Source organism: Dipodomys merriami, unplaced genomic scaffold, assembly GCF_024711535.1.
Source record: "Dipodomys merriami isolate MVZ:Mamm:240054 unplaced genomic scaffold, mDipMer1.0.p SCAF_1, whole genome shotgun sequence".
NCBI classification, from domain to species: Eukaryota; Metazoa; Chordata; class Mammalia; order Rodentia; family Heteromyidae; genus Dipodomys; species Dipodomys merriami.
In genome coordinates, this window is record NW_027202270.1 from 46,796,970 (window position 1) to 46,809,590 (window position 12,621).

A 12,621-nucleotide genomic window follows, 5' to 3' on the forward strand; every position below is an offset into this window, starting at 1 on the left:
TAGTCTTCTTACCACAAATACCCTAGGACTCCTTAGGAAGAGACTGCCCTGCTGTTTTTGTCATTAAGACCCTGGCATGTCACCAGTATAGCTTTAATGGAGGTGGGGGGAATCACCAGGGAGGGTGATAACCATTTCAGTTCTCCCTGGACTGTGGGTCACTCTATAGTGGCTTGAGTCCAAGGTTCCACAGTAGCCAGGCAGTTCCAGACCTTGAGTGGCTGGCAGGCAGCCAATCATTTTACAGCCCCAAGCCTTGGTATCTTGATAAGTACATCAAAGAGAAGTGACTGCTTTCCTTTCCTTTCCCTTCCCTTCCCTTTTCTCTTTCTTTCTTCCTCTTTCTTTCTTTCTTTCTTTCTTTCTTTCTTTCTTTCTTTCTTTCTTTCTTTCTTTCTTTTTTGCTCTCTCTCTTCCTTCCTTCCTTTCTTTCTTCCTTTCTTTTGTCTGCCTGCCTGCTTTCCTTCCTTCCTTTCTTCCTTCCTTCTTTCCTTCCTCCCTTCCTTCTCTGCCAGTATTTCTTGAAGTGCAGGTCATAGGTACCTCATACCAGTATTTGGCCGTGGTGTTGGGCAGGGCGGTGGTAAAGGACTGGAGCAGTAAGCCCCGAGGGAGAAATATTTATATCACTTCTATTGTGTCTATGTTTAGAATTGTCTTTACATGCTACTCATAAACAGTAGACAAACTTCAATTTTTCTTATGCTTTTAAAATTCTCTAGAAATAAGATAGCCCTTTATTGTAGAGACACAGGATGGGCCCTGTTCTGTCCCTACACATACACACACACACTTTGTGACACCACTGTTTTCTGACCCATGTTAGACACCTACATTTTTTGAGTGAGTTGGTTTCAATTTCTTTTCTAAGTAGAAAGTCTATGGTTCTGAACCAGAACTGAATTGAGACACAGACAGTTTTTTGTAATTTGTCCTTTCAAAGCACTGTGGTTTGCCTTACTTCCTCCTTTAAAATAGAACCCACCACAAATGTGATATTTAATCACTTTAAGATCCCTCTATCAAGCCTTTTTAAAATTTATTTATTTTGTCAATCATGGGGCCTGAATTCTGGGCCTGGGCGCTGTCCCTCAGCTCTTCAGCTCAATGCTAGCACTCTACCACTTGAGCCACGGTGCCACTTCTGGCTTTTTTTCTGTTTATGTGGTACTGAGGAATCGAGCCCAGGTCCTCATGCATGCAAAGCAAGCACTCAACCACTGAGCCACCTTCCAGTCCATCAAGGCTTTTTTTAATGGTATATTTTTAAAAAAATTATTTACATGGCCAGCCACTTACTAATTATCTGTAAATTATGCAGAGCTTGGAAAATGCCTATAGTTGGTAGAAGATACAAAGCTGTTTTGAACTAATGTGGTCAGGTGAGATCAGCTACAGTCATATCATAGACATTGACATTTGGGGTTGCATGCTTATTTCTCTTAAGGAAAAAGACATATGTGTATTAATTTTAGTCAGGTTTGAATATTTCATCTTCATAAATATGACCTCAATGTGCTATACTGATTTTTTTCTTTTCTGTAAAGGATGAAATTGAGATAATTCACTGTGCTTAAACTTGTAAAAGAAATCAATAAACAGCAATCTCAAAGTTTTTCTATTCCTGTAAATAGGAAAGGAAACTGTTTCTAAGCTATCTAAACATTAATGCACAATTTCAGCAAAGTACATTACATGAGCATGAAGTAGACAAGATTCAGTTCTTCAAAAAGCTGCTAGGGTCCTATTCTGCCAGTCAATGCAGGCACTATAATCTTCCTCAGAAGAAAAAGAAAAAAAGAAATAGAAAGAGAATAGAGAGAATAAAATTTAAAAGACTGCATCATCAGGACCAGTCAGTGAAAATGGAGTTGGTCATTCAGGAATGAGGTCTACAGGGCCTGTGCATCACATAATGTAAGGCCAGCAAAGCCTCATTTCTGGCAATCAGAGTTCCAACAAATCTCTCACAGTGTAAGTATGTATAGGATTGAATAAACCTGAAGAACAAGTTGACACCATTGCAATGTACTGAGCATTGCCTTCCATGCATTTATCTCATTTCATTCTCAAATTCTAAGTTTGTGAACTTCAGCTAGAAACCAAACTTGGAGAGATTAATTTGCTCCTTGGACTGTTCTTTGTTAGTGGCCAGGCCAGAATGCCACTCAACTTTTAAATCAATATAAATGCCATATTTGATTTTTGCTATTACTATTACTATTTCCCTTGAGACTACATGCAATCAAAAAGGGCTTGGGGTGGGCAGCAGGCTGGGATAGCTGTATATGGCCTCCCTCCACTGAAAAGACAGGCATTTGCTTAGAAATCAGTTTCTGCCACCAAATACAAGCCAGTCTCTGGTAGACAATTTGCATCATTGTAAATAGTTGAGAAAAAAGGCTTAGATGCATTCTCCTTCCAAAATAGGTATAATGCTGAAGAAACTGGTGCTTAAAAGCCTGTATAAAACTCTAAATATTTGCTATTCGACCAAACATGTAAATCCTCAGTTTCAGGGTCAAATATATAAATAGGTTCTACAGCCTCCATAAACTATATCTTCTTCCCATATCCCTGCCCCAGCCCCAGTACTCTGAATCACATTACTAAATGTCATTTCTCAAGTGGGTGCTAAATACTGAACTCCACTATCAATTATCTTCCATACAATGTGTACTTTTAAGAACCAGTTTGTACTGAGCCCCTTTCAGTCTATTTTCCCATGAAGTCTTTCAACATGACAAAGCAGGCCTAATCCTCGCATTTCAGTGAGAACACAAATGCCAGAGAATGTTGTCTGCCGTTTCACAGCAAATGAAGGGCAATGCTTGGATTCCTGATACTCCGTGTGTGTGTTCCTCTTAATTTAAACATATACATTTCTAATTAATTACAGCCAATGTATGAAATAGTAGCATAATTTCAAAGCACTGCCTACCTATCTCAAGCATATACACACAACCACTGCCACACAAAGCCCTGATAGTCTTGACAAGTGCATAATGCCTGAATGACTGATTGCTTCTTTCTCAAATTTCCTTCACTCAAGTTATTGTGTCCAAACTGCCACTCTGCTTAAATGACCAGGTCATTTTATTCTGCTCTGAAATGGTGATCTATTTAAACAAGACCTGCAGAGCCACTTAGCCAGGCTGGCAGCTCTCATTCCGACACTGGTCAGACCTTATCCCTGAACAATGCTTTCCGTGACTTTCTGTATCTCCCCTCCCCCTCCTCCCCTCCCCAAAATATACACCATTCTTCTTGAAGCATTCCTGTGTCTATAAAGGATCTGCACCAATGATAATGGGAAGGGACAAAATGATTAAGGAGAGAAAGGCAGGGATGGAAAAATAGAATGAAAGAAAGCACGTCTCAATCGCAGCTTCAGGAGAGCAATCATAGCTTGGTAACCTGAAAACCTCAAAGATAAGATGTGACATTTATGAACACAATGGCAAGTTACAAACTAATGGTAGTCCCAGGTCACTGTGTAGAAGTAGCTACCTAGCATATATATATATATATATATATATATATATATATATATATATATATATATGATATATGTATATATATCATATATATATGCATACACACACACCTCCTGCAATTAAAAAGCATTTGTGAATTTCCAACCACATCCCTTAAAAAATAATATTTTAGTAGAGGACTTTCAGAAAGTGTTTTTTTACAATGACTAAGCATTAAAATAAATTTCAGACCCCACTGTTCTAGCATATTTGTCTGCCAATAGTTCCAGTTATTGCCTATGTAATATGCCCTAGTTTTTGAGGGAAAAAAATCACTTGTAAGTATTTATATGTTTAAATCATTTGTTTATAATATGCACATAAAATTAAATTGAAAGAAAGAGAAGAAAAGTAACTCTGACTGACTTCACCCCAAGCCCAAGATCACACATGTCCTATCTGTGTGTGGCCTAAGTTACTTGGCTCAGGAGGATTTTTATCCTATTATCTGGGCTTGCTTTAAATGGATCATGTACTCACCTTAATGCCTTTACTTTCATCTAAAACCATGCAATGTGCTTTTCTAGAGACCTTGGCTCTCCTGTCTGTACTTCTTTTACTATTGAATTTCCCTATTAACAAATAGCCTTAAGGTTAAGTAGTTTGGGTTCCAAGCAAAGTCCAGAGTACTTAAATGCACACTGGATCTCACACATTACTCCCAGCTCCCTTGCCTCCCAGCTGCTAAAGTCAGATGACTATAGATAGACTCTCCTAGATCTGAATAAAACTGTACATTTGAAAAACAACAGCAGTGCTTGAGGGAACTGAGGCCAAGAGTGATGTTTGTCCCAAGTAGAAAATGATGACATTTACTCCTAGTGAATTATTTCAATTTTTTAGAGCTAGTGATTCTTCTATTCTTTTATTAGGATATATAACACAAATCTTATCATCTTTACCATTTTAGTATACAGTTCCTTTTACCGCTGAATAATATTTGATTGTTTGTTGCTATGGCCTTAATTTTTTTTGAGAATCTAAATTTTTTATTGTAAAGATACTGTTCAGAGGGGTTACAGTTACATGAGTACGGTAATGAATACATTTCCTATTGTTAACCCCTCCTTTGTTTTCCCCCTACTATACCTTTGGTCTCAATTCTTGTTCCTTCCATGTCAATCAATATTCTAAAATCAAATTACAAATATGGTGGTGTTAGGAGGTGGGACACAGGAATTCTAATGGGCATGAGGTAGAATTTAGATTTATATTTTCCTAAGAACTAGTGTAGTAAGACATTGTTAACCACTAGTTTGGAAAAACAATCTAAAAATGTGGGCTGAATCCCTGAGTTCTCCCTTCACCCCCACTGTTTGATGGCTCTGTCTTCCTCCCAGCCATTGCTCTCTGCCTACTCTTCGTATTAAAGTCAGAATACAATCCATTTCATCTTGAACACATCTCTTTCACTTTGTAGAACCTACAAAGCTTCCTTCCTGACATCATGTGAGCTTCACTTGTGGGAGATACAAGTGGCAAAAGAAACAGAAGAGCGTATGTGACCATATGTGACCATAGAAACAGAACACACAAACCAAGATAAGATGGGCGGGGGCAGGCAGGAGCAAGGGCAGAAGAACCAAAACAAAATGAGGTAAGACCTCCTCTCATCCCAATTGGAAAACATATGGACTCAGAGAACGTGAAATATTAGAAATAAGTTCATCATGTGTAATGAGAAAGACATTCACATTATAACAGTACCATTTTTTCCATTGTTTTCTCAAGTGGCGATACCATACAATCTGATAAGGATCTGCAGTTGTACAGCTGGTGCAGTCTTTCTGCATCAACTATTTGGCAACTTGCAACTGTCAAGAGCACTAAAACATTTACCTTTGGGGGCTGATGTCACTGCTAAGAATTTCCTTAAGAAATCAACAAAAATTGAGATATTTATATGCTAGAAACAGCCTAAAGGTCCAATAAAAATATAAGATAGGTACTTAAGTAAAATATGTTATATCCATAATGTAGAATAATGTAGTCAGGGAAAACACTTTAGAAGGACTTTGATTACAATGGCCAATGTTCAGATGATAAGGCAGTATACAAAGCCTTGTAGTTATGTATATTTATATAGACAGATACACATATATGCATATACACATACATAGCAAAACCACACATCCATGATATATGTATAGATATATGCATGAGGCCATTATATGAGGTCATGCTGTTTGCTTGGGGTATCGCCAAAATTATTAGATCAAGAAGCCTAGCTGTAAATTCCTATATTGCTATTTCTGTATAGTTAAGTGTACTTCATCAATTTTCAATCCATAACTTTATTAAAATGTGGGTAAGTATTTAGAACCCATCTCATGGGCCTTGGGAGAGAATTTAAAAGAAATAAACCATGTAAAATAAAATGTTTAGTAGAGACAAGATGTTACTCATTACTATTCTCTCCAAAAAAAATTTAAAGTTATTAATTATCAGTTAAAGTTGTTTATAAAATCAAACATAAAATCAAAGCGAATGGTGAGCACCAAGGCACAGTTTCAGATCATGAACCCTGGATACCCAGCCATCAAATTATATTACTAATGAGACACTCCCCTCCCTCCCCCCCCAAAAGACACTGTGAGAAGAACCTTACTCTATCAATGATGCTATAACATAAGTGTGGTTAATAAAGGGTATGGTGTCAGGAAAGAGTGACCAAAAACAGTTCGTTAAAATTTTTTATTAGAAAGAATGAAACTTTAGGAATAAAAACTCTCAGGGCATCACTAATACAGAATGATTGTTGTGTTGTAGAAGATTATAGATATCGCCTACCTTTTTTTAAAAAAAAAGGAAAAATCATTCCTAATAACATCAAAGAAAAATCTAGACACTCAGGATCATGACTTAAAAGTATTTAAGAAATGATCACCTTTGGCCTGGTGGTAGATACTTATGATTCTAATACTCAGGAGGGTAAAGAAGGCTGATTGAGAGTTCAAGGTCATTGTCAAAAAATTAATTAAATCTAAAAATAGATAAACTTAAAATGAAAGGGGAAGGAATATGCAATACAAATTTTGAGTTCTGACTTCGTAAGAAGTTAATAATGAATAGCTTTAGAATATTTGGACTTAGATGCCAGAACTTGCCAACAAGGTTGAGCTGGCTGAGTAAAACACGAGGAAAGACTGATATCTGAAAAAGCCAAGAGACAACAAAATCACTGAAACTCCATTCTCCTCCCCTTGCTCACTACTCTTTCTGGCCCACCGTGACCTTGCAAACTAGCAATGCAGGAGAACCCTACTCCATAGAATAGTGTCCATAGAGATCACGTATCTTTAAAGGAAAAGTTCCATGAGACCTTGGTGTGAATTTCACAACACACGATGTCATCATATCATTTGTAATAGTGTAGCTATTTCACCTGTGGCCCTTATCATAGTATTCAGAAGTACTTTTCACTAACAATAAAAATGTGCCTTTAACCCACAAAATCAGCCAATTACAAAATCACTCCATTGTTATAAACTGTAAATGTAAACCTTTTGTTTTGCTGGACAAAAAAAAAAAAAGAGTTGTGCTAAAGTTCTGCAAAGAATAGCATCCTCCCTTTTCATTTTAGATTGTTTTACCACAAGACATCCATTTCAATTCATTTTGTGATAGCCAGGTCAGAAACTATAAGAAACAGCCTAGTTCTGTGTGTGATTAACACTTGTCTCTTACACCAAAGTTCAGCAAAGCAATCACCCACTGTTTAACTTCAATCACACCATTATTTAATAAGCTAATTAAGGTACACTTAGTACACTACTGATTGTATGAGAAAATCCATATTTCTATGCAAGTTGTTCTCAGATACTTCTGATAATATCTGAGAGTATCAATCTTCTCATTACAAGGTAAAATTTAAGAACATTCAACAGTAACAGACTTCATCTGGTGCTCCACGCTTTTCTGGCTATCATCCAGCCATCCCTTTCCCGCACTTCCCACCTTCCTTTCCCCTTCGCTTCCTCTTCCTTTCCCCTTCCCCTCACCTGCTCTCAGAGGGCCTTCCTCAAGGCACTGGCAAGGCAAAGATACAACAAGGTAAGAACAAACCCACTGGCTAAATATCTCCTCTGACACAACTTTGGACACTGCCCTGCCTGGAAGGGTGAGAAAAGCAGATCTGGGGCTGAACAGACCAAAGCTGGACTGGCATCACTTCACAAAGGAAGCTGCTCCTCACATTCCATGGCATTTTGAGATCTACCCTATGAGGAACAAGTTTCTCATTTCTTACCCAATCAGGTGTCATATTGACTCTCGGTTCCATCAAAAAGAAGTGTAAAGAAAAGAAGCAGCTATTTCTCTGCGGAATCTTCTTTCTTGCTTATTCAGATATATTGTAGCTTTGAGGAGCACAAATGATATGATCCTATATGATTCTTTTGTCTCAAAATCCATTTTAAAATATTAGTAACAAAATCACTGACAAGAATATTCTATGGAAAAAATCTCTTTAGTCAGAGAGAATTTCTGCCTCCTAAAACATGATGGTTAGCTTGCTTCAAAATCTCATGGGATGATAATTAGTAAGCTTCAAGTACAGAAGGCCCATGGGACTCAAGGAATTGGGAAGGAGAGAAATCTTAGGTTGTCAGGTTGTTTGCTTCACTAAACCAATGAGAAAATAAGCAGAGGTAAGTTTAGGAATCTGCCCCAGCATGAGGAATGTTTGGACTAGAATTTGAGTGTTCTGATTCCCAGTCAATAATTTCTATACCCCCCCTCTCTCCCTCTTTCTCTCTCTCACCCTCTCTCTGTCTCTCTCTCCATCTCTCTCTCCATCTCTCTCCTTCTCTTTTGCTCTTAGTTCACAAAGAAAATGCATGAAAGTTACCTTTTATAATACAAAGAATTTCTATTTCCAAACAGAGATTCAGCAGAACAATTATGAATACCAGAGGTAATCACATTTTTAAAAATGAAGTGGAAGAATCATTTATCATAATTCTTGAGAATGGCTTACAGAATCTAAACGGACATTAAGTCAAGAAAATTAACCAATAGACAAAGGTGTACTATTAAATAATACTTTGTTCTTTGTTGTCAAATGAACAACATAATATAATGGAATATATTACAATTTTTATTCTAAAAGAAGCTATCCATTTTTTAAAAAGATTAGTTTTACTTTGACACTCAAGTACTACCTCCCATGTGCCTTTGGATCCCTACTCAGAGTTGAGCAAAAAGATTATGCTAAAAACAACCAAGATCTGGACAAAGTCATGGACCTTAGGCTGCTCCACTTTTACCCATTCACACCAGGCTTCCTAGTACTCACCATATGCTGCCATAAAAATGGCATGTTCTGGCCACCACAGCCTCCTGTCAACACCCCAGCAGTGGGAGTGAAAACAAAAAGATAGGGCTGTTCAGTTGGCAAAGCCCAAATGAGACAAATCATTAGTGCTTGCCTTATCATCAGAAATACATGGGACTGAGAAGCAGATATTCAAATTCACAATTTTAGCCTCAACAAGGATATCACTGTCCCCTGTGAATGGAAAACAAAAAGCTTGGATATTCAAATATTTCCTAAATACATTCTCAACTTCTAAATAAATGGCAAAGTACAAAAGGAACAGAATGTTAGAGGAATTATTTCTACTACAAAATAATTTCATTTTACAAAGGGATTCTTTGATTGCAGTATTATGGAATACAGCAGAAAAAGAAATGTATGCACAACATGTTAAAAGTAGTTCAAGTTAGCCATCTGTATCCATGATAACACTATGACTGTTTCATCTTTATAAATTCAGGCTCCTGATGCATACAACTGAGAAGGGGGCTACTCGTTGGATCCCAGAATGCATCATTTATGCTTGAAAGGAGAAGAAATAGGCAGCATTTCTAATGCTGGTATTTCCAGGGAAATGTAAGAGTGTGAATAGCCAAAGCTAGAGCTGTCATCATGATAGAAAGAACCATAGCAGATCACCTACAAACATCAGTTAGCATCTTCTGGCAGCATATACATCACACTGGAATACTATTCTGAACATGAATCATAAACTTCCTGTTTCTGTACAGGGCATTTACTTATTTCTACTTGTATTAGTGACCTAGAGGAAAACATATCAATATCTGCATATCAATATGAGGCCATTTGCTATGACAGATAATTGAAATCCCTGATCCCTTTGTGTAAATTGTAAATCAAACCATGTGATTATGCTAAAAAGAAGAAAAAAGTAAACTGTTCTGGGAGAATAAAATTGAACTTCCAGTCATCAGAAATTATACTATTGTTTTCTTTCCCTCCCCCCTCTCTTGTACAAAGCTCTCTCCATTCTTTGCTAGTAATTCTTTTCCATCCTAGAGAACAGCATGGGGAAGCATGTCAGGAAAATGCAGCTCTCTGCTTTCAGTTCATCAGCTGTCAATGCCTTTGTTCTCCAAAACACACATGATGGGAAGATTTATTTTAAATACATTAGCTATCTAAAAGTGCATGCAGACAAAATTTACCAGGCAGAATTTATCAGATGGTGTTCAGCAATTGTGTACGGAACTCCTACAATGTGCCAACACTTAACAACCTGCTGTTCCTGATCTTGCTTGTCTTTGCACAGACTACAAGGTTAGACCTGATTTCCTACCTCCTGTAAGTAAACATTTGTCCTGGGAGCAACTCAAAAGCTGCAAACACACCCATTTTTTTTTCACAGTAATTCTCAGTAATGGATAGGATCGATGGCATCTCTGCTTCAGACTTGTTAAAAGTAGGTCTTTAAGTCTCTTTCTTTGTGCAAATCAGTCGCAGCCTGGGAACAGCTGGCTTAGTTCTCAATCGACAATATTGCCCATTGAAAAATTCAGCCTCCCTAAATGATACTTTCTTTTTTTTTATTTCCAACAACAAAAGACATAAAAGATAGATTCTACCTTTCTCCGTGGTGTTTTAGGCAAACCAAAACGTGCAAGCAAGACAACTGAGCAAAAATCCTTAGAAACAACCCCAGGTGAGTTCAAGGCAGGAGGCTGAGCAAGGAGTCAGAGTGGGGATTTGTGATCTAAGAAATTCAGCCTGATGAATGGGGATGGGGGAAGGAAAGGGGAAAGTGCTGTTTGCAGTTATAACAAATTAAGTGTGTTCCTGCAGCTGTCTTGATTTTGTTTCAACTGGCACCATGAGAACGCACAGCAGTTACAATCTAGTTTCGTGTCTAAGATTCAAAGAGAGTAACTCAAGTGCGCGAGTGATACAAAGGCAATAGCCAACCAAACCAAGGAATCGACTCTTAGGGCAATCCTTTCAACGTTTAAGTGTGTGCTTGGACCCAAAAGCAGGAGGCGGCAACAATGCTTGATAAGAAATGTACTCATTACCTTGCCCATGTAATTGTAACCCCTCTGTAAGGTATTTTCACAATAAAAAAAAGAAGCTTTTTATTATTCATAGGGTCCAGCTATCAATTTCAGATGACCGTTTCATAGGATGTAGACCCGTCCTGATCTACCCTCTTTTAAAGAAATCATTCATGACTTGAAGTGCTAACTGTAATGAGACTGGCGTCACAGATGGAAGCCAAAGATCCCAAGCGAAGTCTTCTGAAACACAGTCCCTACAATTCCGGTGGTGGAGTGTAAAGACCGGGAAGTGTGGGGGATTCCTCCGCCCTTCTGGTCGCTGGCCAGAATGGGTCCTGGCTGTCAGGTGGGTGGGTGGCAGCCAGCCTGAGCTTTGGTTAAGACCAGGCGGGCATCTGGGGGCCGGGACTGAGTGGTTAGAGGGCCCAGCCCTATCAAGTGTTGAGGTTGGGACCCGCAGTCATCACTGGGGGTAGCTCCAGGCAGGGGGTGCAGCCCTTTCCCCAGAACCCAGGAGGAAATCTGCTGTCAAGTCAGCGCCTCTCGGGCTCCCAGAAAGCAAGCTAGGCAGGCAGATGGGGACGCGGACCCTTCCTCGAGCACAAAGGTTGGGATGTGAGCACGAGCGCGGGGGCGCAGGGGCGTGCGCCACAGAATGTGAGTGTGCGCGTGATTGTGTGTGTGTGTGTGCGCGCGCGCGCGCGTGTGCCTCTGTGTATGTGTGTGTGTGTGTGTGTGCGTGCGTGCAGGGGAAGGAGAGGAGGTGCTCCAACCCTTCTTACCTCTCGAAGATAAGCCGCACCATGAAGATGCAGAAGGCCAGGGGGAAGGCGAGATAGAGGTCCTCAACCTGCGGGAAGGTGGCTTCCTCCGTGTTCTTCAGGTCTGCCCAGGTGACATTGTGCGGGAGCCAAAACCTCTCGTTCCAGAACCAAGCTAAGATCCCTGCCATCTTGCTTTGTCCACTCCTGTCGTGCGGCTCCTGTGGCCCTCCAAGCTCTCCGCGGCGCAGGACGCCCGGGGATGCGCGCTGGGCTGGCCCGGAGCCTGTGCCGCTGCTGCCGCTCGCGCCGGCCGCCGCCGCCGCCTGCTCCTCCTCCTCCTCCTTCTCCTCCTCCTCCTCCCCGGCCGCCGCTCTCGAAGGCTGGCGGCGAGCCCCGGTTCTCTCCTCCCTCTGGCCGCGCTGGAAAAGGGGCCGCCTCGCCCGTCACATGGCAGCCCCGGCCATTCGCCCTGATTGGCTCGTCCTCGCGTCAAGCAGCGGTGCACACGCGGCCAGCTTGCCCACGCCCGGAGAGCAAGACGCCGCCGCTGCGCCCCGGGCGCGGGGCCACCGCTCCCCGCAGTGACTCCCGCCCCGGTGCTCACTCACTGGGACACTCAAGGCAGACACCTGGAGCCACAGCACACCGCAACCCCAACCCCTAAGTTAGCTCGCACATGCTCAGAACGCCGGTTCCAGCCCCCATTGGAGTTCCAGGGCTACCGTCCGCTTCCCGTGCGCCCGGGGAAGGGGCGGGGGAGGGGGGAACCTGTGGGGGGAAGTCCTTTAGAGCCAGAGCTGAACTCCCCAAGCAGCCCTGCATTCAAAGAGGAGAAGTAGGGGGTGCAGAGGCCAAGAAGGAGGAAATAGAAGGGACAGATTATTTTTTCCCCTTCAATGAAGAAAGATGAAAATCAGGAACTGGGACAGGATGGTTTGGCAAGAGCCTGTGCATCTGTGCATCTGCCCCAAGTCCATGGCTCCCTCCCCCGT

The 12,621-nt window shown here is 40.8% G+C and overlaps 1 protein-coding gene across 2 annotated transcripts in view; it reads right to left on the bottom strand.

The window, feature by feature from the left end:
* Positions 1-12,003, bottom strand: part of Cers6 (ceramide synthase 6) — a 288,857-nt gene extending 276,854 nt beyond the window's left edge. Inside the window, exon 1 of one of the 2 annotated variants that reach the window (XM_070021551.1) lies at positions 11,648-12,003. In XM_070021551.1, coding sequence (XP_069877652.1) covers positions 11,648-11,817 — 170 coding nt within the window. In that variant the 5' untranslated portion in view covers positions 11,818-12,003. The remainder of the gene's footprint in view (positions 1-11,647) is intronic. The other variant, XM_070021561.1, reaches the window with a different exon arrangement.
* Positions 12,004-12,621: the final 618 nt, after the last annotated feature.